This window comes from Stigmatopora argus, chromosome 19, assembly GCF_051989625.1.
Source record: "Stigmatopora argus isolate UIUO_Sarg chromosome 19, RoL_Sarg_1.0, whole genome shotgun sequence".
Taxonomy (NCBI): Eukaryota; Metazoa; Chordata; class Actinopteri; order Syngnathiformes; family Syngnathidae; genus Stigmatopora; species Stigmatopora argus.
Window position 1 is genome coordinate 5,186,447 of NC_135405.1, and position 24,415 is coordinate 5,210,861.

The window sequence follows — 24,415 nt, forward strand, 5'->3', positions numbered from 1 at the left end:
GCAAATCAAATTAAGTGCTGAGTGCGTTATTGTCCTCATCGTTCATCACTGTGCTCTGTTTGTTTTTGAAACTTTATCTACATTGTGCACTTAAACTGCATAGCAATGCACGTGTTGACCGAACACCATTGTCTGTGTGATATATTTTCCACTGTTATTGCTTAAACCTTTTAAAGCAATTTATCTCAACAGAACTCACTGGCAGAATCATCCATTTCAATTAGCCTAATCTCCATTCAATGCAGTAGCTCACTTCTGACTTGACGGAGAATAATAGCTAATGCGCAGACAATAAATATGTACGCTGCACGTTGCCATGGTAAATACACGCATTTAGGGAATACTGATGTGCAAGCTGCAACACAAGCACAAGCTGGAGGACTTAGGTGACATTTCAATTTATACAATTATAAAGAAAAAAAAGAAAGAGTGGGAAATGCACACACATTCGCGAAAGCTTAGTCCTCCAGGACAACATGTCTGGTGAATTTCAGCTCTATTTCTTTCAGTATAGCTGGCTCAGGGCCACAGTTTCAGGGCGAACAAGGCCCGCATGGCCAAGCAGTCCCTGCAGATGAGAACTGCTGGCTGGCCTACAGAAAAAGATAAGAGTAGGCTCTGCCAGTCTTATCTAACAAATGAAAATTAATAAATTCTTGATAAATGACACAATCAGTTCATACTGACATTGGATTCTACTTTCTACTTTTTGCCCCTATACTTGACAACAGCATTGACTTTAAAGGCACCGTGGTGTCTGTTGTGAAGCTGACAGATTGTCAAAATAAAAATAGAAGCAGTATTGATCGTCCTGTTGGATCTTGTTGCACGTCCATGTTATGCTGTGAATATGTTTGTTTGGCAGTCTGTTGTATTGCTACAACAAATCAAATAAAGTAGATGTACATAAACAAAAAAATAAGTTGGAATCTTACCTCCAGCAGAACACTGATAGATATTTGAAAAAACAGGTATTTGAAAAACCATGCATATGCCACCAGAAATGTGACTAGAGTAAAGTGGTCAAAGATTCAACCAGAAGCTTGTGGATGGCTACCAAAAGCGCCTAATTGAAGTGAAAATGGCCAAGGGACATGTTAACAAATATTAGCGCTGCTGTATGTATATTTTTGACCCAGCAGATTTGATCACTTTTTTCTGTTCACCCATAATAAAGTCATAAAAGAACCAAACTTCATGAACGTTTTTTTGAGACAAAGAAGTATCTGTTCCTATCAGAGAAAAATTAGAGTTGTAGAAATAACTGGAAACTCAAGAGAGCCATGACATTATGTTCTTCACAAGTGTATGTAAACTTTTGACCACAACTGTAAATGTTCAGTTTCCCATACTACCACTACCACCACTAGTACTTTGTCACACCATCCTTTATCCATTTTCTCAACCACTACTTCAATGTATTTACATGTATCATACAAAATTGAAGTGTACATATATTAAGGTTAATAAATGTGGATGCTAAAATGGAATGACAGCTTAGTCATTTTCTGTCTTAAAGCCTGTTGTTCAGGTCAGTAAAAAAGTAGTTACCATTGGATTTTACAGTGTCTGGACATCACAATTGCCTTACAGTTGAAAATGTCTTTGTCTTGTCTCCTTGTTTTTGTGTGTGGTTTCTCCATGTACTTCCTTCCATACTCTAAAAACCTACATGTGAGCTGAATTGAAGACTCTAGATCACAGGTGTCAAAGTACCAGCCCGGGGGCCAAATCTGGCCCGCCGGCTCATTTTGTGAGGCCAGAGAAAGTAAATCATAAGTTTCTATTTTAGGATCAGATTCAAATGATGATAGATGTACATTATATTTCCTGATTTTTCCCTATTTAAAATCAATCATTGAATTTTTTTAATCCAATATTTTTTTCTTTTGTTTTTAGTTCAAAAAGCATTTTGTAAAATCTAAAAATAAATATATAGATATTTTCCGTTTTCCACTTTATTATTGAACATATTTTTTTAAAAAAAAGTTTCCTTTTAAAATGAAAGATGATTAAAATAAATTTTCCATTACAAAGAAAAAATAAACATTGCTTTAGATCTATAAAAACTGACTACTTAGGGCTTTTAGTCCAATTAAAAAAAATCTAAATATTACGGCCCACATGAAATGGAGTTGACGTTAATGGGGCCTGCGAACCAACCCGAGTTTGACACCCCTGCTCTAGATTGCCGATCGGTGTAAATGTGAGTGTGAATTGTTATTGATTTTGTGCTCTGGCAATCAGTTCAGAATTCAGCCCAGAGTGTAATTTTCATAGTATCAAGTTTACCTTCAGTGGACTTTAAGGTGGACAAGTGGTCGAGAAAATGGGTGGATGACTTTATTAAAGGACTGTAAATTAACATCAAATTTTCCCCTCTTGAAAAGTCTGGTCCATCAAAAGATCACTGGAAAACCAGTTACTGACTGTCAAGTAGACAATGACAGTCACATTCCCCCCCTCAAAAAAAAAATCTTCCAAAAAAAATCAATGCAAATGATGTTGAGGTTAATTTAAAGTAAGTGTACTTTTTTCTTTTGCTTTAATGCTGCTTGAGTAAAGACCACGAAAAGTGATTAAATAAATGAATGAGACTACAGTCAGGATCTAATTAAGTGTAGCGCATGATAATGATGTTCCGGGAAGGTATGGTGAAAGAAATCATGAGAGGTCATTAATATTAGAATGGCATAGAAAGTGAGTTTTGGATGAGTAAAGCCACGGGTGGTGACTCATGGGCGACCAGCAGGTCATGCCAGTTGAATTCTAATGCTGGCCAACCGCAAGTCATCACCCGCTGAGCCCATTGTGGACACATCCAGCTGTGACACCCTGCTGTAACATTAATGTTTGAAGGCAGAAGAAAAGTCACTTTGCTGTGAGGAAAATCTTAGATTGACCATACAGTAATGTTAAAAGTTAAACATTTACCGTTAATGTCTGCCCAGAAAATACAATAAAAGTGTGTTATGTGAATGTGTTATAGGTGATGCTTGAACAACTTATCGTAAAGTATTGAGCATGTCTGCCTATACCAAATTGGGTAGAGATCTTGTCTGAGGGTTTTGGATTGGATTGGATAACTTTATTCATCCCGTATTCGGGAAATTTCATTGTGACAGTAGCAAGAGGGTGATTAGACAGAACAACAAAGCAAAAGCACAAAGTACAAAGCAAATCAAAGTAAATGGGATCATTAAGAATCACCAAGTCAAATCATTAAGTCAGAAAAGCAGCAAAAATACAAAACGAGCAAGAGTGGACGGAGCTACCGCCGCCGGCTGCCACTTGAACGGCGCCATCTTGGTTGCGGTAGCTAAAACGGATAGACTCAAAAAGACGTTGTAAAGTTTCTGTGCCTACACTAATTTGAGTTGCTGGAAGATGAACTTATCTGAATTGTTATCATTAACTACACACGTGACCAGTTTAGGATGCTGTCCGCTTTTTGTTTTAAGTCAACTGGGATAGGCTACTGCACCCCATGATCCAGAACTGGATAAGCAAGATGGAGGATGAATGTATGGATGAAGAATGATCCTCCTTGGCAGTATTCATTGAAATATATGCCAAGCAAATGCTTAAAGTTGTCTTATATTCGGCACATTTGGCTATTCTCAGGAGGCTGTTCTGCCTGCTTGATGAGTTACATTAAGTACAATAGCTAGCCTATTTAAAGTACATTAGTATATTTCCTATAAATTGCCTGTTTAATATCTATGCATGTAGATCAGGGGTGTCAAACTCGGGTTGCTTCGCGGGCCGCATTAACGTCAACTCCATTTCATGTGGGCCGGACCATTTTAGAACTAATATCTAGATGTTTTTTATTTTTTAAAATTGGATTCAAAGAACTGGATCAAAAGCCCTAAATAGTCTGTTTTTATAGATCTAAAGCAATGTTTATTTGAGCTTTTTTTCTTAGTATTGTAAAATGTCTTTTAATCATGTTTTTTATTTCAAATGCAAACAAAATATTTTTTTAAGTGGAAAACAGAAAATATTTCTATATTTATTTTTAGATTTTACAAAATGCTTTTTGTACTAAACACACAAAAGAAAAAAATGGATTGAAAAATTGCAATGATTGATTTTAAAAAGGGGAAAATCAGGAAATGTAATGTACATCTATCATCATTTGAATTTGATCCTAAAATAGAAACTCATGATTTACTTTCTCGGGCCGCACAAAATGATGCGGCGGGCCAGATTTGGCCCCCGGGCCGGCACTTTGACACCTGTGATGTAGATATTTCGGCTCAACAATGATTAAAATCAATCTTGATTATTTGCATTGTGCCATAAAACTCGTTGGGCAAAGAGGCTGTTTTTTACCCCGTAGTAAATAGAAAATGTGCTCTTAATCTCATTTTAAAGTACAAAATTAAAGAAAATACAAAACTAAATCTTATTGCCACTGCCTATGCTTTTGTTATCCTGTTCTCAAAAAATCCCTTCACTTTTACAGGAGAAAAATACATTTCTGAATTAACAGCAGAAACATTTTTATTTTCTCACAGTGCATACGTGTGTCTAATAATGTTGACAAATGCCAATTTGGTTAAATGTCCATCTGCCCTGAATTCCACCGTATCAGTATTATTCAGTTATGTTTTGTTCATCGCAAAGACAGATTTTGTTGGCCTGATGGTGCATGTATTTGGCTGTTTTCCTGTTATTTACCTCCTTTTATCTAACTGCTTTGTACAGTTTCTGCATTTTTATCTTATTGAAAAAGCTCAGCCTTTTGCTAGGGTCATCAGATCATTGATCTGCCCTCTGTCTCTGCTTCTTCTATTTTGCCCTCTTCCAACAAATCCTGTGGACCTGAACAAATTGCTTGAGTCTACAGTTCAATGTGGGGGGAAAATATTCTCCTAACCTATTTTTCTTTCTTTCTGAGTTAGGGAGCTTCCAGGGCACAGATGAGCTTTTTCACTTAACAGAAAAACTTGATGGATGAAGGTTGCTGAGAAAATACAACTGAAAGATTTTTCTGCTTTTAATGTAATGGATATACTGCAAACTTAGCTCTGTGATTGAAGACTTTGTAGTAGATCAATGCTTCTATCTGACTAAATGCCCTACCGCCACTTTGCTATAAGTAGAAAAAATGTTAATTATTTATCCACTAGTTTTCTGATGTCCTGCATTAATTTCAGTTGTAGATTCTTACAATGAATCATTTAATATCATATTTGCTACTGACATTTACATACAGCATTCTCCAGATTCAATAATTATCTGCTTTCTGGGTGTTCATATTCATTTGAACTAATGAGATGTTTAATGTTATGTTTTGTTGAAGAGGCAGTGGACTGGTGGTTCATGATAAATAAAACAAGAAGTACATTTGCACACACTTGACGGAACATGTCATCACTGTTAGGAGGGACGTAATGTTCATAATAGCTAGCTTCTCTGGGAACCAATTTCATAACCAAAAAAATAAGAAAACCATGTTAACATGAGCCTCAATGAATAATGTGAAACAACTACCATTGGGATAAAGTTGCACAGACAAGAAGATACAAAACAAAACTAATCTATTTTAATTATTCAAGGAACAATGACACCACTTTGTACGTTTTGTAAAAAATAACTTTGCGCTCCTATCGTGTTGACTCATGTTAATGTTCATTCATCTTCTGTACTACGCATCCTCATAAGGGTTAAATGGGAGGCAGACTACACCCTCAACTCATCGCTAATGAGCCATAGGGTACAAAGAGAGACAGACGAACATTCCCACTCACAATCATACCGCCACCAGCGGGAAGCCAGTAGAGGTATGAACCACTATAGAATCACATTATTTAATTCAAGCATAACCAGCAGGTTTAAGATTGCTCTCTTTTTCCTATACAGCATGCCACACATTTGTTTCTGACTAGCTAACATTCTACAACCTGTGATCGCGTAATTTCTGTTTTGTTTGGAGCTGACCCTGAACTTACTATATTATATTGCCTCACTTTTACCTTGATTGCTTCTATTGTGCCCTTGGAAGGATCACATTCTGTCCCCAACCAGAATTTACTTATGAATATTTGGGACAATGTTTAGCGATGACATATAGTTACACACAATGTATGCAGTGCAATTAATGGTTAAACCGATTTATGGTCATCAAATGTTATACACCATTAGATAGTAATAACCAAAGATTAAATACCAGGATGTGTTATGTTTACGATACACAATGTCTAAAAGTAAAAGCCAAAAAATAAAGCTCATCATAACATCATTACAACATCAAATTACCCGCAACAGCAGGGCTTATTCGCTTCAGCACCATGGAGAGCAACTATGCAATTTTTTAGGGCTTGCAAATAAATGGAGATGGCAATAAAACGGACAGAAACAGTTCACCACATGACCACTAATAGGAAAATTCAAAGTACGCTAGCACCACGGATAGCGACCACATCGTTCTGCATCCAATTTAAACTATGTCATGTCATGAACACAATGTAGGCTAATATGCTCACTATGAAATCAATATCTATTTTATCTTCATGAATTTGCATGACTACTGGAGCAAAATTAGAGTTCAATGCCTTGCCCATGGGCACTTAAACAATGAGTAGCTGGCATTAGAACCGCTGTCCCTTCGTTCCCAGGAAAACTCCAACTTCCAACTGACTGAGGCCACTGATAGTGCTCTATGATGCAATGACAGGCGGGAATATATTTTGAGCAACAATGTCCCTTCAGACATTATCTCCTACATATTTTTCTTTCAACAGCAGAAGAACTGAGTCATCGCTTTATAGATTTTTCAGTTAAAGACCATTTCCAGTATATCCTTTGGGTGCAGTAGCTTTAAATCTACACCTCAACCACAAAGCTTTCCCATCTGAAGTCATTGAAATTAACTTTTGAAACTGCAAACTAAAAATGAGCTATGTTGTGTTTTACAGCCTATGTTATCTATAATAATCTAGAACATTTGTTCTTTTTTTGGTGCGGGGTGAACATATTCATTTTTGCGAGACCGGGTATAGGCTGGATTGACCACAGTCATTCAATTGACACAATTTAGTTAGAACAGATAGAAAAAAGAAAGGTACAATAAAAAAATGTTTAAAAATGCACAACTTAACTGTGAGGCAGATTTGCTCATAAATAAAAAAAATATTTACAGTTATTGTAGAAAATGTGGAGCCTATACAAGCTGACTTCGGGCCAGAGGCGGGGGACGCCCTGAATTGGTGGCCAACCAATCGTAGGGCACAAGGAGACAAACAACCATTCAAACCCACACTCATACCTAGGAGCAATTTAGAGTGTCCAATCAGCCTACCATGCATGTCCTTGGAATGTGGGAGTAAACCGGAGGACCCGGAAAAAAACCCACACAGGCCCAGGGAGAACATGCAAACTCCACACAGGTGGACCGACCTGGATTTGAACCCAGGTCTACCCACTGTGAGGCCGACACACTAACCACTCGCGCCACCGGACCGCCTATTTGTAAAATGAAATTTAAATTTCACGCTATGTGAATAATAAATTATGATGTTTTTTAAACTCTAATATTTCTTAAAGACTCTCCTAAAAAATGACAGAATTGAAAAAAACAAAAAACAAACCCAGTTTATTTTTTCCTAGGGAACAGCTGAGGCATATTAATTGTAATCTCACCTCTCAGGGTTCGGCCAATACTAATTAGGCCATAGGTGAAGGTATTTTCCTTCTCTGTGATTGGTTATCGCAGCTCCTCAACCTGGTTTAAATGTGAGTGCATTTGTCTTAAGCCTTCATTCTTGGTTGTGTGTTTACTGGTGGTGTTTGTGATTTGACCACAACTTTCTTAAGTGGTTGCCATGATGTTAATAATGTCGCGGTGCATATTTGCTCTTCTGGGTTTGTGTGTGCTGGCTTTTTCTAGCCTGGTTGCGCAACAGCTGTCACCTGATGTCACTTGCAGTGAGGAAAGTGTGATGGCAGCGGCAAACCGTGCCGTACAACACATCAACAAGCATCACAAGCATGGCTTTAAGTTCAAGCTGCAGGAGGTCCAGAACAGCAAATATCAACAGGTCAACAATTGTTTATCCCTCTCTTGATAAAACTTGTATTTGTAAATTTTTAAATTATTTCTAAATTAATTCCTCAGTTTACTGGTGGCTGCCACATTGATGTGAATGTGAAGCTGGTGCAGACCAAATGTCATTTCACCAACCCCAAACCTCACCAGGAATGCGAAGCGTCGCAAAGGGATGAGAGGGTGAGTCATTCACTACTTAAACTTTACATTTGCTTCTTGGTGCTGTCTTTCTGAGTCTGTTTGTGTATAGGGTGCAATGGCCACCTGCAGTGTAGAGTTTTGGGTCATGTGGGGTATGGCCAAAATCACCAAATATGACTGCACCACCAGACCAGGTTATTTGCCATGCCAGCTACCATGTCTGTTGTGCAACACAACTGAGCCAATTCAATTCACAATTTTCTGTTTGTAGCACGCAGCAATCATGAAATCCAGATGCTTTGCCCTTCCTGCCGTAAGTTGTTACCTCTGAATGACCCAACTGGGGTGAAGGCAGTGCAGCAGGCGGTACGCCTCTTTAACCAGATGAGCGAACGCCAAAGTTACTTTACCCTGTTGGAAGTGGCTTGTCTGACTAGTTGGGTAAGACATATTTCAAGGTGCCAGTTGTCTATTTTTGTCCTAAACACATCTTTGTCTTTCTAAGAATGAGGTGTCCATTGGCACCATTACCTGGCTTAAGTTTGCCCTAGTGGAGACCATGTGCCCCAGAGAGACAAAGAACACTCTTACTTGTACACCTCGCTGCCCTCACAGAGCTGTGAGATTTCTGCCTCAGTCAAAGACAATTTTAGCCATATTTGATCTGTTATATTGGTTTTTGATTAATGTTGTAGTTAACTGACTTTCTTTGCAGGTTCATGTCTTTTGCCAAACTGCCTACTACAACACACATAACCAAGTAGGAGAACTGGATTGTGAAGTATATCCACCAAAAGTAAGTCTATGTCAAAATTCCCATTTGTGCTGGAATACTATGGTTGCCCTGTTTCTGCAGAATTTGAAGCAATTGCCTGAGGGTGAGGCAGAACCTGTATGTGGGCCCCTGTTCCATCAGAGTCCAGAAGCTTGTGTTTGCAAGGCAAAGCTGAAAAATCCAGAATTGTCAATCCACCACATTTGTCCTTTCCCGCTTAAGTGATAGAATGGCCAATGTAATGTGTATGCTTATCATTATGCTGTGTGAGATCATGGTTGTAATATTGCATTAAAAGAAAAACAAAGGTACGAAACTATATTTCAGCTCAAAGACTTTTCTTCCTGAATGTTGAATTTGACTGTTTCAAACTAGATGTGGTCTACTGTCAAGCTTCCCATGCAGACTTGTGCAGTTTCTTGCAATTGTTTGCACTTTGTGCCATAGTTGGATAATTGATCACCACTGAAAATGGGATCAAAATATTGAAGAACCTTTCCCCTTTGAATTGTTGAGTAAGCTGCAAAGGGTGCCTAAACATTTTTTTATTACCCTTCATTAAAAAAAATCCCATTTCAAATTCTTGGTGAAGATGCAGCATTTTCAATATACAATATCACTAATAATAAAAATTAAGTGAGTCAGTACTGTCAAATTTAAAAAAACATAGCGAGGATCATTGTTGCAAGTTAAGAATTCTAGAGCCACAGGTGTGTTCTGTGCTCCAGGTTAGTTGTTATCATTTTAGACGTAAAAGGTACTTTCAGTATGAACAAACTGCCAACAAATATAATTTCATTCATCATTGACCACATCCACAATGAAATCTGAATCAACATGTATATATCTACATAGGTGCAAGTAAAGTTGCTAATTTAGCCTGGGTTAACACCCCTGGTTTGTTTGGGTAGATAAAAAGACCAGCTACAAAGTTATTAGCCAGGCAATCTATGCTCATCTTCACCTATAATCACAAGCTATGAGCCATGGCCAAAGTAACATGTTCACTGATTCAAACACCCAAATTATTTGAAAATCTCTATGCCCCCTCAGCCTGGCGGAGATTGGTTTGCACATTGGCTTTTCAATGTAAATACAGGGGTTGCAAGAAACCTATCCCAGCCGACTTCGGGCGAAAGGTAGACGACACTAAACTGGTCACCAGTTAGCCATAGTTAGCCATAGGGTACACAGAGAGACAGACAACCATTAGCACGCCCAATCATACCACCGCCAAGAAAGAAATCGATCCCATGCTTGCCCACACTGAAGTCAGACGAGTGAACCCCTTAGCCATCATGTGGTTTGTGAGATACATATATTTAGAAAAATAAATTTAAAATTTTGTTTGGTGAACCAGAAATTGTGATGTTGGTCAAATTCTAATTTATCATAAAGACTTTCCTAAAAAAATATGAAAATGAAAGAAACAAACTCCAAACCTATCCAACTCCAGATAATTTCTCCTTCCAAGGGAACAGCTGAAAGATATAAATTATAATCACGTTTCTCAGGGAAAGTCCGCCCACGACTAATTAGGCCATAGGTGAAGGTGTTTTTCCTCCTCTGTGATTGGTCAAACACAGTTGCTCAACCTGGTTAAAATGTGTGTGCAAGTCATGAAAGTGTTCATTTTTGGCTCTGTCCTCGATGTGTCAATTGTGTATTGAGCATAACTTGATACAAGTGGTTGTCATGATGATGTCAGGGCACCTTTTTGGCCTTCTTCTCTTGTGTGTGCTTGTTATTTCAAGCCTGGTTGCCAAAGAGTTGTCACCTGACGTCAATTGCAGCGAAGAGAGTGTGACAGTGGCGGCAAACCGTGCTGTCCAACACATCAACAAACATCACAAGCATGGCTTTAAATTCAAGCTGCAGGAGGTCCAGAACAGCAAATATCAACAGGTCTCTAACAATTTTGTTTTTGTCCCCTGCTAGAAATTATATTTTTACGTTTTTAAATTCTTTCAACATATTTTTCAGTTTACTGGTGGCTGCCACATTGATGTGAATGTGAAACTGGTGCAGACCAAATGTCATTTCACCAACCCCAAACCTCACCAGGAATGCGAAGTGTGGCAAATGGATCAGCGGGTAAGTCATTCACTACTTAAGCTTTACACTTGCTTCTCTTTGCTGTCTTTATGAGTCTTTGTTTGTGTATAGGGTGCAATGGCCACCTGCAGTATTGAGTTTTGGGTCATGTGGGATATGGCCAAAATCACCAAATATGACTGCACCACCAGACCAGGTTATTTGCCATGCCAGCTGCTATGTCTTTGGCGCAACACAACTCTCAATGAAATTTATTATTTTCTCTTTGTAGAGCGCACCAATGATGAAATTCAGACTATTTGTCCTGCCTGCCCTAAGTTGTTACCTCTGGATGACCCAACTGGACTGAAAGCAGTGGAGCAGGCAGTTCGCCTCTTTAACCAGATGAGCAAACGCCAAAGTTACTTTGCTCTTTTGGAAGTGGCTCGTCTGACTAGTTGGGTAAGACATATTCTCAAGGTGGCAGGTGTCTTTTTTGTTGTTGTCCTAAACACATCTTTGTCTTAGAGCGAGGTGACCATTGGCACCATTACCTGGCTTAAGTTTGCCCTAGTGGAGACCATGTGCCCAAGAGAGACCAGGAACACTCTGACCTGTACACTTCGCTGTCCTAACAGAGCTGTGAGATTTCTGCCTCAATTACATTTTAAGCCATATTTGATCTGTTTATAGTGGGTTTTGGTACATACTGAGTTAACTGACAATTTCTTTTCAGCATCATGTCTTCTGCCAAACTGCCTACTACAATGCTCACAATCAAGTGGGAGAACTGAATTGTGAAGTTTATCCACCAAAAGTAAGTCCATGTCTAAATTCCTACATGTACTGGAATACAATGGTTTCTCTGGTTTCTGCAGAATTCATCACCATTGCCTAAGGGTGAAGCAGAACCTGTATGTGGGCCCCCGTTCCACCAAAGTCCAGAAGCTTGTGTTTGCAAGACAAAGCTGCAAAAGCCAGAATTGTCCATCCACCACATTTGTCCTTTCCCACTTCAGTGATAGCATGGCTAATAAACAAAATGTAATGCATATGCTCTTTTGTGAGGTCATTTTGCAAGGATCCTGTGTGACATAATTGTCATGTTGCTCAAAAAGAAAACAATTTTGATGGTAGAAACAATGGTATTTCAGATCCACTTGATACCTTCCTGAATGTTGGTTTTGACTTTTTAAAATTTAATTTGCTCCACTCAAGCTTCCCCTGAAGAGTATTGCAATTGTTTGCACTTTACGAGCCATAGTTGTGATTAGTGGCCAGCACTGAAACTGGGATCCATAATTTTAAGGAGTACTTCCCCTTTGGACAGTCATAAGTAATCTGCAATGAGGACTTGTGCTTCATTTTCATGCAATGCCTACCTTTCATTCAATAAATCACGTTTCAAGTTCTTTTTGAACATGCCGTGTTTCTAGTATACAATACCACTAATACTGAAGATGGAATGAGTCAGACTGCAGTTAAGGATTTAAAGATCAAGTGGGGCTGAATCGATTGAGTCAAAGCAAGATAGGGCTTGTGCAGAGGTGTGTTTTGAGCTCCAGGGCAGTTTCTATCACCATTTTACAACTGTGAGGTACTTTCAGCATTAGCAATCTGCCAACCAGTATAAATTCCTTATTGATCACATTCACAAAGAATCTAGTTTTACTTCTATTACCTCTATGAAGTGAAGCTGTTAACTTTGCCTATGTTATCCATCCTACAACAGGTGGATGAACTGGCTGCACAACAAGAATTTTAGCTAGGCTTTCACTCAGCCATTTTCTAATTTGAAATTAGTTTTTTCATCTTAAACCTGCTTGTTCCTAAATCTTCCATATTATGAACCGAGACAGTGAGCATAGAATGGAGCCGAAGATCGACAAATGGTTTGCTGCAGCTTCTCCCGGGATGTAGAAATCTGAATCGGTCAGTTAGTTGAAAAATAAGCCTAGCCAAAAAGTTATTTGCCAGTCGCTTTGCGTTCTCATCTTCACTTATAGTGACAAGCTATGAGCCACGACCAAAAGAAAATGACCACTGATTCATTCATTTTCTGTCCTGCTTATCTGGACAACCATACACACTTACACATACCTAGGGGCAAATTTGCATGTTCAACATGCCGACATGCATATTTTTGGGATGTGGGAGGAAACCAGAGTATTAAGAGAAAAACCCTTCATGCCCAGGGAGAACATGCAAATTCCACACAGTGAGGACTGACCTGGGATCAAACTATCAACCCCAGAAATGTGAGACTGACACGCTAACCACTCAGCCGCTAGGCCACCACTGATGTAAATGTCCAAACAAACACAAAGTAACATTATTTTTTAATCAAATTAAACTACAGTTATGTGCTTATTCTCAAAGCAGATTTTAAAATACTAGTTCTTAATTAATGTAGGCGGCCCGCTGAATGAGTGGTTAGGGCGTCGGCCTCACAGTGGGAGACCTGGGTTCAAATCCAGGTCGGTCCATCTGTGTGGAGTTTGCATGTTATCCCCGGGCCTGCATGGATTTTCTCCGGGTACTCTGGTTTCCTTCCACATTCCAAAAACATGCATGGTAGGCTGATTGGACACTCTAAATTGCCCCTAGATTTGAGTGTGGGCGTGAATGGTTGTTTGTCTCCTTGTACCCTGCGATTGGCTGGCCACCAATTCAGGGTATCCCCTGCCTCTCGCCCGAAGTCAGCTAGGATGGGCTCCAGCACCCCCCACGACCCCAGTGCGGAAAAAGCGTTTCAGAAAATGAGATGAGATGTCCTAATGAATGTAGGCTTAATGAGTGGTCAGCACGTCACCCTCACACCTCTGAGATAAAGGGTTCAATCCCCGGTGGGTTCCAACCATCCTGTGTGGAGTTTGCATGTTCTACCCTGTGTGGGTTTTCTCTAGGTGCTCCAGTTTCCTCCTACATCCCAAAAACATGTATATTGTAGACTGGTTGAACACTTTAAATATCTCCTAGGTGTGAGCATGAAGTTTTGTCTGCCTTATTGGGTCGTGCAATTGGCAGGCAACCAAATCGGGGTGTTACCCGCATCTCATAGTTGGCTGGGATAAGCTCGAGCATCCTCCTCAACTCTTGTGAAGATAAGCGTGACGGAAAATGAATGATTTGGTATACCTACTTTTATTATTTTTACATGGTTTCAGGGGTAGTACTACAGTTCTTAGAATGATTGGAACGAAGTAAAGCTTTTCCATGTAAAACATGTCTTTACTGCCAAAAAAGAAGAAGAAACCACTTTTGGAACAAAATATTTTTTTAGCAAAACTACCACTGTATTTGATATATTAATTCATTTATTTAGAGCGCATTCTCGCAAGGGTTGCTGGAACCTATCCTAGCTGACTTCAGGCAAAAGGCAGACAACACCGTAGACTGGTCAACAGTCAGCCTTAGAGGACACAGAGAGACCTACAACCATTTGTACCACCAAGTGGGATTTGATTCCACACCTGCCGGTACTGAAGTCAGGCAAGTGAACCCCTCCATCACAGGTAGCTAGATATATTAATTTATTCTTCTTCCGTACCGCGGACTGGTTGCCAGTTGGCAATAGGGCAAACAGAAAGACAGACAACCATTATCATGCCCAAACATACCAACAAGCAGGAATCAATCATACGCTTCCCCACACCGACGTCAGGCGACCCATCCACCATCAGGTGGCTGGCTAGATATGTTTATAAAAAGAGAACATTTAAAATTCACCCTATGAGTAATATAAATTGTTCTGACCTTCAAACTTTCCTCAAAAATGATGAAATTGAAAGAAAAAAACAATCTAAGGTCATTTTTCCTTTCCCATGGCATCAGCTGAGGAATATAAATTGTAATCACGCGTCTCAGGGAAAGTCCGCCCACTACTAATTAGGCCATTGGTGAAGGTGTTTTTCCTCCTCTGTGATTGGTCATCACAGCTCCTCAACTTGGTTATAAAATGCATTTGGTCTCAGTATTCATTCATGGACCTGTCCTTGCTGTTGGCATTTGTGGTTTGAGTACAATTTCCTTGAAATGGTTGTCATGATGTTATCAGGTCAATTATTTGCTTTTCTGCTATTCTGTATGCTGGCTCTTTCTGGCCTGGTTGCGGAACAATTGTCACCTGATGTCACTTGCAACAAGGAAAGTGTGATGGTGGCAGCGAACCGGTCCGTCCAACACATCAACAACCATCACAAGCATGGCTTTAAATTCAAGCTACAGGAGGTCCAGAACAGCAAATATCAACAGGTCAATAACAATTGTTTATATCTCTCTTGGTAGAAATTTTATTTTTAAATGCTTTCATAAAATCATTTTCTCAGTTTACTGGTGGCTGCCACATTGATGTGAATGTGAAGCTTGTGCAGACCAAATGTCATTTCACCAACCCCAAACCAACCCAGGAATGTGAAGTGTGGCAGAGGGATGAACGGGTAAGTCATTTAATACTTAAGCTTTACACTTGCTTCTCTTTGCTATTTTTCTGGGTCTTTGTGTGTATAGGGTGCAATGGCTATTTGCAGTGTAGAGTTTTGGGTCATGTGGAGTAAGGCCAAGATCACCAAATATGACTGCACCACCAGACCAGGTCATTTGCCATGCCAGCTCTTTTGTTTAAAACAACTGCCTAAGTAATGCTAAATTTCTGACTAGATCGCACCAATGATGAAATCCAGACTGTTTGTCCTTCCTGCCCTAAGTTGTTGCCTTTGGATGACCCAACTGGGGTAAAGGCCGTAGAGCAGGCGGTGCGCCTCTTTAACCAGATGAGCAAACGCCCAAGTTACTTTACCCTATTGGAAGTGGCTCGTCTGACTAATTGGGTAAGACATATTCTCAAGGTGCCGGTTGTCTTTTTTTTTATCCTAAACCCATCTTTGTCTTTCTAAGAATGAGGTGACTATTGGCACCATTACCTGGCTTAAGTTTGCTCTAGTAGAGACCATGTGCCCCAGAGAGATGAAGAACACTCTGACCTGTACACCTCTCTGCCCTAACAGAGCTGTGAGAATGGCACCACACTAATGACATTTTTAGCCGTATTTGCTCAATTATACGTAATAGGCTTTTAGTTAACTGATTTTCTTTTCAGCATCATGTCTTTTGCCAAACTGCCTACTACAATGCTCATAATCAAGTAGGGGAACTGGATTGTGAAGTTTATCCACCAAAAGTAAGTCCATGTCAAAATTCCTACATGCACTGGAATACAATGTTTCTGTGGTTTCTGCAGAATTCATCACCATTGCCCAAGGGTGAGGCAGAACCTGTATGTGGGCCCCTGTTCCACCAGAGTCCAGAAGCTTGTGTTTGCAAGACCAAGCTGAAAAATCCAGAATTGTCTATCCACCACATTTGCCCTTTCCCACTGAAGTGATAACATGGCTAATAAACAATGTAAACTGTATGCATTTTGAGTTTATTTTGCGAGAATGCCGTGTCTGAGGTTACAGTTGGAATGTTGAATTGATAGAATATTCGAGGAACTAATTGGTATTTCAAATTAAGACATACCTTCCAGAACATTGGCTTTTACTGTGTAATATTTTTCATTTGTCTTTCAATTGTTTGCATTTCAAAGTGGAATAGTTGATATTGGTGTATTCACAACAAACTGGGATGAATAGTAGTGCATATCTCCTTCGGACTGTCATATAGGTAATCTGCAAAGGGGACTTGAGCTTCATTTTCATACAAGTCTTACCCTTCATTCAGTAATCACTGTTTTTAACCAAAACTCATTTCTATTATACTATGACTAACCTAATGTAAAGTATTAGTGAATGTAAATGGCACTAGCCACAAATTCAGGGCGTCCCCTGCCTTTTTCCCAAAGTCAGCTGGGATAGGGTCCAGCAGCCACGTGAGTTCTGTGAGGACAAGCGGTTCATAAAATGACAATCGATCTATGCCACCTAACTAATAACTGCACAGAGGTAGACCCCAGGGATAAACAAGAACGCATAGCATAGGGCATGACTCCCGAGTGCCTTAGGATCAAGACTTGGGTGTGGGCAAGGATTGGACCGATTCCTGATCGGTTGTCGTATGATTGAGTGCCAATGGTTTTTGTCTGTGCTCTACAGTTGACTGGTGACAAGTTTTGGGTGTAGGGTGCCTAAAAATGTTTGGAATGAATTAAAGCTTTTCAATGTAAAATGTAGCTTTCCTAACAAAAAATAATGATGAATGCAGTTCTGGAAAAAAAACATTTGTACACTGGACATCCTTGTAAGGGTTGCTTATCCTATTTTGGCTGACTTCAGGAGAAAGGCAGACAGGACCCTAGGCCAGTCAGCCGCAGTGCACATAGAGAGACATGCAACCATTTGCACTCACAATCATAGCATCACGAAGTGGCGATCGATCCCACGATATGCCGCACTGAAGTAAGGCATTTGAGCCCCTACACCAGGGGTGGCTAACTCTGGCCCTCGAGGTCCCCTATCCAGTCTGTTTTCCATGTCTCCCTCCACCAACACACCTGAATCAAATAATCTGGATCAGTATGAAGCTTCTGGACAGCTTTCTGATGAGTTGATCATTTAGGATTTAGGTGTGGTAAAGGTGAGAGATATGGAAAACAGACTGGATAGAGGTGCTCCAGAACCAGTTGGCCACACCTGCCCTACACCATGAGGTGGCGAGATAGTATATTCATTAATTCATTTTCCAAGTGTTGCGGGGGTTGCCAGAAGCCTATCGCAGCCGACTTCAGGCGAAAGCCAAAAGACACCCTAGACTGGTCACCAGACAGCCATAGGGTACACAGAGACAGACAACCATTAGCACGCCCAATCATACCACCACCAACCAGGTATCGATCCCACCCTTGCCCGCACTGAAGTCAGACGAGTGAACCCCTTAGCCATCATGTGGCTGGCGAGATATATGTATTTATAAAAATACATATAAAATTGACTCTCCGTGAACAATAAATTGTGATGTTGGTCAAATTCCCATTTTTCTTAAAGTAAATGACGAAAATGAAAGAAACAAACTCCCAACCTCTATTACTCCAGATTATTTTTTCTTCCCAGGGAACATCTGAGTGATTTAAATTGTAATCACGCTTCTCAGGCAAAGTCCACCCTTGGCTAATTAGGCCATAGAGGAAGGTGTTTTTTTTTGGTCAAACGCAGTTCGTTATCCTGGTTAAAGTGAAATTGTCATTAGATTTCATTCTTGGTTCTGTCCTGGGTGGTGTCAGTTGTGGTTTGAGTGCAGCGTGCTTCAAATGATTATCATGATGACGACAGGGCACTTATTTGCTCTTGATATTGTGTGTGCTGGCTTTTTCTAGCCTGGTTGCCGAACAGTTTTCAACTGACATCACTTGCAGTGAGGAAAGTTTGATGGTGGCAGCGACCCGTGCCGTCCAATACATCAACAAGCATCACAAGCATGGCTTTAAGTTCAAGCTGCAGGAGGTCCAGAACAGCAAATATCAACAGGTCAATAACATTTTTTCCTTTAGGGTAGAACTTGTATTTTAACATTTCTAAATTCATTCCAAAAATGTTTTTCAGTTTACTGGTGGCTGCCACATTGATGTGAATGTGAAGCTGGTGCAGACCAAATGTCATTTCACCAACCCCAAACCTCACCAACAATGCGAAGTGTGGCAAAGGGATGAGCGGGTAAGTCACTATAGCGTTTCACTTGCTTCTCTTTGCTATCTATCTGAGCCTTTGTTTGTATGTATAGGGTGCAATTGCCACCTGCAGTGCTGAGTTCTGGGTCATGTGGGGTAGGGCCAAAATTACAAAATATGACTGCACCACCAGACCAGGTCATTTTCCATGCCAGCTTCCATGTCTTTGCTTAACACAACTGTGCCAATTTAATTAATATCCTTATTTTCCGTTTGTAGAGCGTACAAATGATGAAATGCAGATGATTTGTCCTTCCTGCCCTAAGTTGTTACCTCTGGATGACCCAACTGGGGTGAAGGCAGTGGAGCAGGCAGTTGGCCTCTTTAACCAGATGAGCAAACGTCAAAGTTACTTTACCCTTTTGGAAGTGGCTCGTCTGACTAGTTGGGTAAGACATATATTCTCAAGGTGCCAGTTGTCTACCCCCCTAATAAAATCCTTGTCTTTCTAAGAATGAGGTGACTATTGGCACCATTACCTGGCTCAAGTTTGCCCTAGTGGAGACCATGTGCCCCAGAGAGACGAGAAACACTCTGACTTGTACACCTCGCTGCCCTAATAGAGCTGTGAGATTCCTGCCTAACTCGATGACATTTTAAGCATATTTGATCTGTTTATAGCGGCCTTTGATACAGGTTTTACTTGACTGACTTTCTTTTCAGCATCATGTCTTTTGCCAAACTGCCTATTACAACTCTCATAGTCAAGTGGGAGAACTGGATTGTGAAGTTTATCCACCAAAAGTAAGTCCATGTCAAAATTGCCATGTGTACTGGAAGTGAATTGTTCCTCTGGTTTCTACAGAATTTGGAGCCATTGCCTGAGGGTGAGGCAGAACCGGTATGTGGGCCACTGTTCCACCAGAGTCCAGACGCTTGTGTTTGCAAGGCCAAGCTGAAAAATCCAGAAATGTCCATCCACCACATTTGTCCTTTTCCGCTTAAATAAACTAAATGTAATGTTCATGCATCTTGTGAGATTATTATGCAAGGATGTGGCGTGTGTAATCATAGGTCATGAATTTTTGAGGTACATACTAGAATTTCAGAATACATAGTACCTACCTTTTTTAAGTTAACTTTTACTGTTTACAACAAATGTTGCTCTTCTGTCACGCTCCCCCAAAGAATCATGCAGTGTCTTGCAATTGACCTGCACACCATGTCAACACACCTCTCTGATAAGTTATCGAGGTTAACATTGTATAGGACTGATGCGATCAATAATGCTTCTCGTTTATGTTAAGGCAAAATTTCTTGTTTGAAATGATCAATTCATATTGTGGAAACCAATGAGAAATGTGGCTTTGGTTGTGCAACATTGAATTTAAGCAGTAATGTAAAATAAAACTAATTATTGATATGGATCAGGCTGCCACGGTGTAAGAGTTGATTCTGGGGTTAAGAGTTTGATCGAAGGCCAATTTTCACTGTCTGATGTTTGCATGTTCTGCTGGCCTCATCTGGGTTTTTTCTGGGTAGGCTGGATTAACACTAAATTGCCCCTAGGAATGAGTGTCAGTGTGTATGGTTGTCCGTCTCCTTGTGCCCTGGACACCAATTTAGGGTGTGCCCCACCTGGTGTCCATAGTTAGCTAGGGATAGCAACCCCCTCATCCTTGTGAGGATAAGCAGTTTGGAAAATGAATGAATGAAACAGATTACTTTTTATAATCTTGAACAGTTTTATCATTTTCACGCTATGATCATAAAGGTCCTTATCTATGGTTTCTTTTGTTTGTTAATTCAGATAATGGTCTGCCATGCAAGAGCCATGAATATTCTAGGTTGTATTTTTAGTCTCCAAGTGGGTCATACACTGTAACTGCATCTGTGGCCTGTGATTGGTATTGATCTACACAGGGCATCAAATGCAGGACTGGTTGAGTGAACATCCAGTACAATGCTGAAATGAATGTTTCAGTTCATTGTCAACTTGCACAAATACAGACTGCAGTCATGATAAAAGAAAACAATTATACCAACACACATAGCTGCATGTTTTCCAGACAAGAAACCAAGATTAAAGGTTCTGTAAGGTCCTAGGTTCCAATGCAGGTCAGCCCACCTGTGTGGAGTTTGCATGTTCTCCCTGAGCCTGTGTGGGTTTTCTCCGGCTAGTCTGGTTTCCTCCCGCATTCCAAAAAACATGAGTGAGTAAATGGTTGTTTGTCTCCTCATGGCTGACTGGGGAGCTGAAAAGGTGCTGCTGATCAACACAAGGTGGTCTCGAGGTGAGAGAGACATGAGATACTGTCCAAATAACCGGCATTAAATAACATGGAGAGGGGAGAGTTGGGTATTCGTACACCCTTTTGTTATCGGATCAGTCGGTATGCCTAGGTTAGTGGACTGCAGTGTCGCCAAATTTTCAGTAACAGACAAATAAAACCTTTTCAAGTCTTTCCTTTTGCAGTCTTTATCCTACTTTTTACACTATGTTGGTATTGATTTTTTAGTAGGTCGTAGAAGATTATAGCAGCGCATCAGACGCGAACGGTGCATAACAACTGTTCCAACGGGAACAGATCTCCACATTTTGGTATTGGTCCTTACTAAAATGGAAATCCGATTTAAATAGTGGTAGGGTTGGTCAAGAAAACAGTGATGACACTGGGTCCCAGGTCGTAACAACAACAAGTTGTGTTTTCAACCCGCCTAAAACAAAAACTTCAAAAATCTGATGAAAAGAGTTTCTGTCTATAACTCAGAGGTTCAGAAGATGTTCTTTCAATTAAACTGAAAATTCTCTCAAAAATATTTCCTTCAGATGAGACAAAACGACACAACATAACAAAACAATACAAAAATACAGGGGGAAAAATCCAGGTCTACTTGCAAAGTATTGACTAGATCCATAAGTCAACAAATCTTTTTTTACCTTTTTCAACTAAATTATTTTAAAAAGAAAAGGAAAGAAACGGAAGTGAGATTTATTTTTCATATGAGTTTTCTTGAGAATTAGAACAGTGGCATTTTCCGTTTCAGATAGTAAGGATTCTATGGTGTTCTAAGATGAAGCAAATCCTTAGAATTCGTTCCTTAACTAAATATGCATAACCAGAAAAAGTTGCATATTGAATCAAATGTTTCGGATTCAATGAACAATAAATTAAACATTTTATTTAAATATTAACTCACTTATTAGTTAGTGTGAATATTTCATGAGTCCAACCAGACAGACATTTGGAAACCATAACAGGTCAATAGAACTATTGCAGAAATATAAATACAATATCAGGAATAAGGTCTGAAACAGCTAGCAGTAGTGTTGTGAGTGGAAAACAATGACACAACCTCACAATGAGCAATGAACTGCGACTCAGAAATTGTCCCTCTCTCCTCTAAACATTCAAGAACTCTTCTGTCTTCCTTCTTTTTTGGGGTTCATTTGTACGGGTGAAAACGATGCAAAGGTTTGGGCTTGGCTTTCTTGGACAGGCCGAGACGGATAGGCCGTCTGCATGTCTTTAGAGGCTCCAGTCTCCTGGCCTCCAATGTGGGTACTGCATAGAGAAACACAAGGTAACCTGATTTATCGGCCCTTCAATGTTATATTTGTTTAATTAGATGTACCGAAAATGGCCCTAAGCTACATAAATATTTGTACATTCATTATGTCTGTTCTGCTTCTGTCAGAATAGTGTTCTTGTTTGTTTGAAGCTTAAATGTTGTTGTGGGAGGGCTTTGTTATGGATATTTTGGGGACAATTCCAACAGTGGGATTCACCTCATCAGCAGGTGTTATGAAACAAAAGAACATTGGAAAGAAGAAAATCAATGTGAAACAAGCAGAAATAGAATTAAATGGAAAGGATTCCGACAGGAGAAATATGAGTTAGTGACAATAGTCGAGACACACATTGACTTTATGGTGCAACAAGTTAGAATACGAATTTGTAATGGGTCATAGGAAGTAGTTAGTCCCCAAAAACATGATTCTGTCAGATTCCATCATACAGGTCTTAACCAGATACAGAATCACCATCACACAGAGCAAGTGATGAGTCTAACACGGAAGCATTAGCGTTTGCTCCATTTCGTGCCTGACATACCTGGAACTCAATACCAAATAATATACGTGAACTCACATCTCTGAACCTCTTTACCAATCACCTTAAAGCCTGGCTCGTGGATGAACAGCATAGTAATCACAACACTTCCTAGACCTGTAGTATTTGTGCATGTCTCATCATTTCTACGCTGTTTTCCAGTCTTTTGCCCTGTTTTTTTTCTTTCTTTCTCCCTACTATTGCCTTATTGATTTTGACTTGTGTTTTTAACATCAAACTGCCCAAGGGACAAAAGATGGAAATTAGCCTTTGGCTATGATCTTACATATTTGTATGAATATGTTCATCAATATGTATTGTCCTTTTATTAAATAAATCAAACTCAAACTCAAGCAGTGATTTTGTTTTGAAAGACAAATAAAGCAATTGTATATTTTTAAAGTCTGGCATCGGTACAGCATTTGCATTGGGCAAGAATGCATACTCAATGACCGGAATCGGTATTGGGTACTGGAAAAAAGGGTATCGATGGAACAGAAATTACAACAAAGTAGATTTGTTGCTGGATCAAAGGGAGACATTTCAATGGCCGGATTTTAGAGGCCTTTTTCAAGCATTAATTTATTTTCAATATTTATGTCAGTTTTTTCAGGCTCCTATATTTATTAGTGGTTTGCGTCCTTACTGTGATGGACAAGTGATACGTGCAAAATTTCTCCCAAAGTAAGTAGGCGTTGTATGGATTCTAGCTTCTGTGACCTTACCAGGATAAAAATGCAAAAATAAAAAATGAATTAATGTGTGGTAAATCAATTAGCTCTGGATAAAAACGTAACAAATTATTTCGGAACACACTTCAACATTTGCTGAATGGAATCAACGTTCAAAGTGGAAACCCATCAGTCTGATAGTAATAATTATCAGCAGTTTGAATTAAGATTGTGATCATTGACTCACCATGGCTTTGTTGATACATGAAAGACGGCGACCACGCTGTCCTTTTCAGGTCTGTCTGCTGGGGCTCTGGAAGGGACATTATTGAGATTGAGACAGAAGTAGGGATGAGTGATTAATCCTATTTTATTTGTTATCTGTTTCTCCTCACACAATGTGGCTCTATTCATACCACTGTTATCGTTTCCCTGCAGGTAACTGAGGAAGGGAAATGAACCTCCTACTGCTCAAAGCGGGTTTTAGAAAATGTTTTATTTTCTAAAAGACCTCTTATAAAAGATCATATTTGAAACAAGTGAGCTTGAGTCTATTTAGAAGCTGTTGATGTTGAGAATTTAAATGAAAATTAACCTTTGTCTTTCTCTGCAAAAAGACTTGAAGCTTCTGTGGACATGTCACAGTTAATGGGCACTTCCTGTTCATCTCCATGGCTGGTTACATGACAATCCTCTGGTTCTGTTGGGCACATATCAATGGTGCCCTCTTGCTCTGGATCTAAATAAAATTATACACAAAACCAAAATTGTAAAAATATTGTCTTGAAATTGTTTGGGAATGGATGGCAATTGGTGATAATCAACAAGCATTTAGTGCATTATTAAGATTTTTTTTTCTCAAACACTTAAAACTATCTGCTCAGTTGAGGAAAATCCATCTGCATTTTAAGTCAGATTGATCATTATGCAATGTATGAAAGAATAGGGGTTTCTTTAAAACAGTGTCCATCCGCTGTTCAACAACATGAAATGAAAAATGTGTGGCTAGTTAATTGGAGTAGTGAA

The 24,415-nt window shown here is 39.6% G+C and overlaps 5 protein-coding genes across 8 annotated transcripts in view; 4 read left to right on the forward strand and 1 right to left on the reverse strand.

The window, feature by feature from the left end:
* Window positions 1–24,415, reverse strand: part of LOC144064419 (uncharacterized) — a 40,826-nt gene that overhangs the window by 11,750 nt on the left and 4,661 nt on the right. For 2 of the 3 annotated variants that reach the window (XM_077586951.1, XM_077586952.1), the window contains exons 3-4: window positions 23,985–24,128; window positions 23,637–23,702 (exon numbers count right to left, since the gene is read on the reverse strand). In XM_077586951.1, the coding sequence (XP_077443077.1) occupies window positions 23,637–23,702; window positions 23,985–24,128 (210 nt within the window). Of the gene's footprint in view, window positions 1–21,755; window positions 22,173–23,636; window positions 23,703–23,984; window positions 24,129–24,415 lie in introns of those variants that run through there. The other variant, XM_077586950.1, reaches the window with a different exon arrangement.
* LOC144064686 (alpha-2-HS-glycoprotein-like) lies at window positions 7,771–9,293 on the forward strand. Its single transcript, XM_077587390.1, has 7 exons — window positions 7,771–8,048; window positions 8,126–8,236; window positions 8,307–8,391; window positions 8,469–8,638; window positions 8,703–8,816; window positions 8,913–8,993; window positions 9,054–9,293. The coding sequence occupies exons 1-7, from the start codon at window positions 7,833–7,835 to the stop codon at window positions 9,195–9,197; spliced, it is 921 nt and encodes a 306-aa protein (XP_077443516.1). The 5' UTR covers window positions 7,771–7,832; the 3' UTR covers window positions 9,198–9,293.
* LOC144064713 (alpha-2-HS-glycoprotein-like) lies at window positions 10,582–12,058 on the forward strand. The gene is made up of 7 exons (XM_077587438.1): window positions 10,582–10,877; window positions 10,956–11,066; window positions 11,139–11,223; window positions 11,299–11,468; window positions 11,535–11,648; window positions 11,743–11,823; window positions 11,885–12,058. The coding sequence occupies exons 1-7, from the start codon at window positions 10,623–10,625 to the stop codon at window positions 12,026–12,028; spliced, it is 960 nt and encodes a 319-aa protein (XP_077443564.1). The 5' UTR covers window positions 10,582–10,622; the 3' UTR covers window positions 12,029–12,058.
* LOC144064720 (alpha-2-HS-glycoprotein-like) lies at window positions 14,974–16,419 on the forward strand. The gene is made up of 7 exons (XM_077587453.1): window positions 14,974–15,260; window positions 15,335–15,445; window positions 15,516–15,600; window positions 15,666–15,835; window positions 15,903–16,016; window positions 16,105–16,185; window positions 16,246–16,419. Exons 1-7 carry the CDS (start codon window positions 15,042–15,044, stop codon window positions 16,387–16,389), a joined length of 924 nt encoding a protein of 307 aa, XP_077443579.1. The 5' UTR covers window positions 14,974–15,041; the 3' UTR covers window positions 16,390–16,419.
* On the forward strand, window positions 17,628–19,764 carry LOC144064804 (alpha-2-HS-glycoprotein-like). Of its 2 annotated transcripts, XM_077587616.1 has the most exons (8): window positions 17,628–17,776; window positions 18,316–18,466; window positions 18,542–18,652; window positions 18,720–18,804; window positions 18,886–19,055; window positions 19,120–19,233; window positions 19,330–19,410; window positions 19,472–19,764. In XM_077587616.1, exons 2-8 carry the CDS (start codon window positions 18,368–18,370, stop codon window positions 19,613–19,615), a joined length of 804 nt encoding a protein of 267 aa, XP_077443742.1. In that variant the 5' UTR covers window positions 17,628–17,776; window positions 18,316–18,367; the 3' UTR covers window positions 19,616–19,764. The 2 variants fall into 2 exon arrangements, with proteins under 2 accessions (XP_077443742.1, XP_077443741.1); XM_077587615.1 differs by lacking the exon at window positions 17,628–17,776 and having other exon boundaries at window positions 18,214–18,466; window positions 19,472–19,762.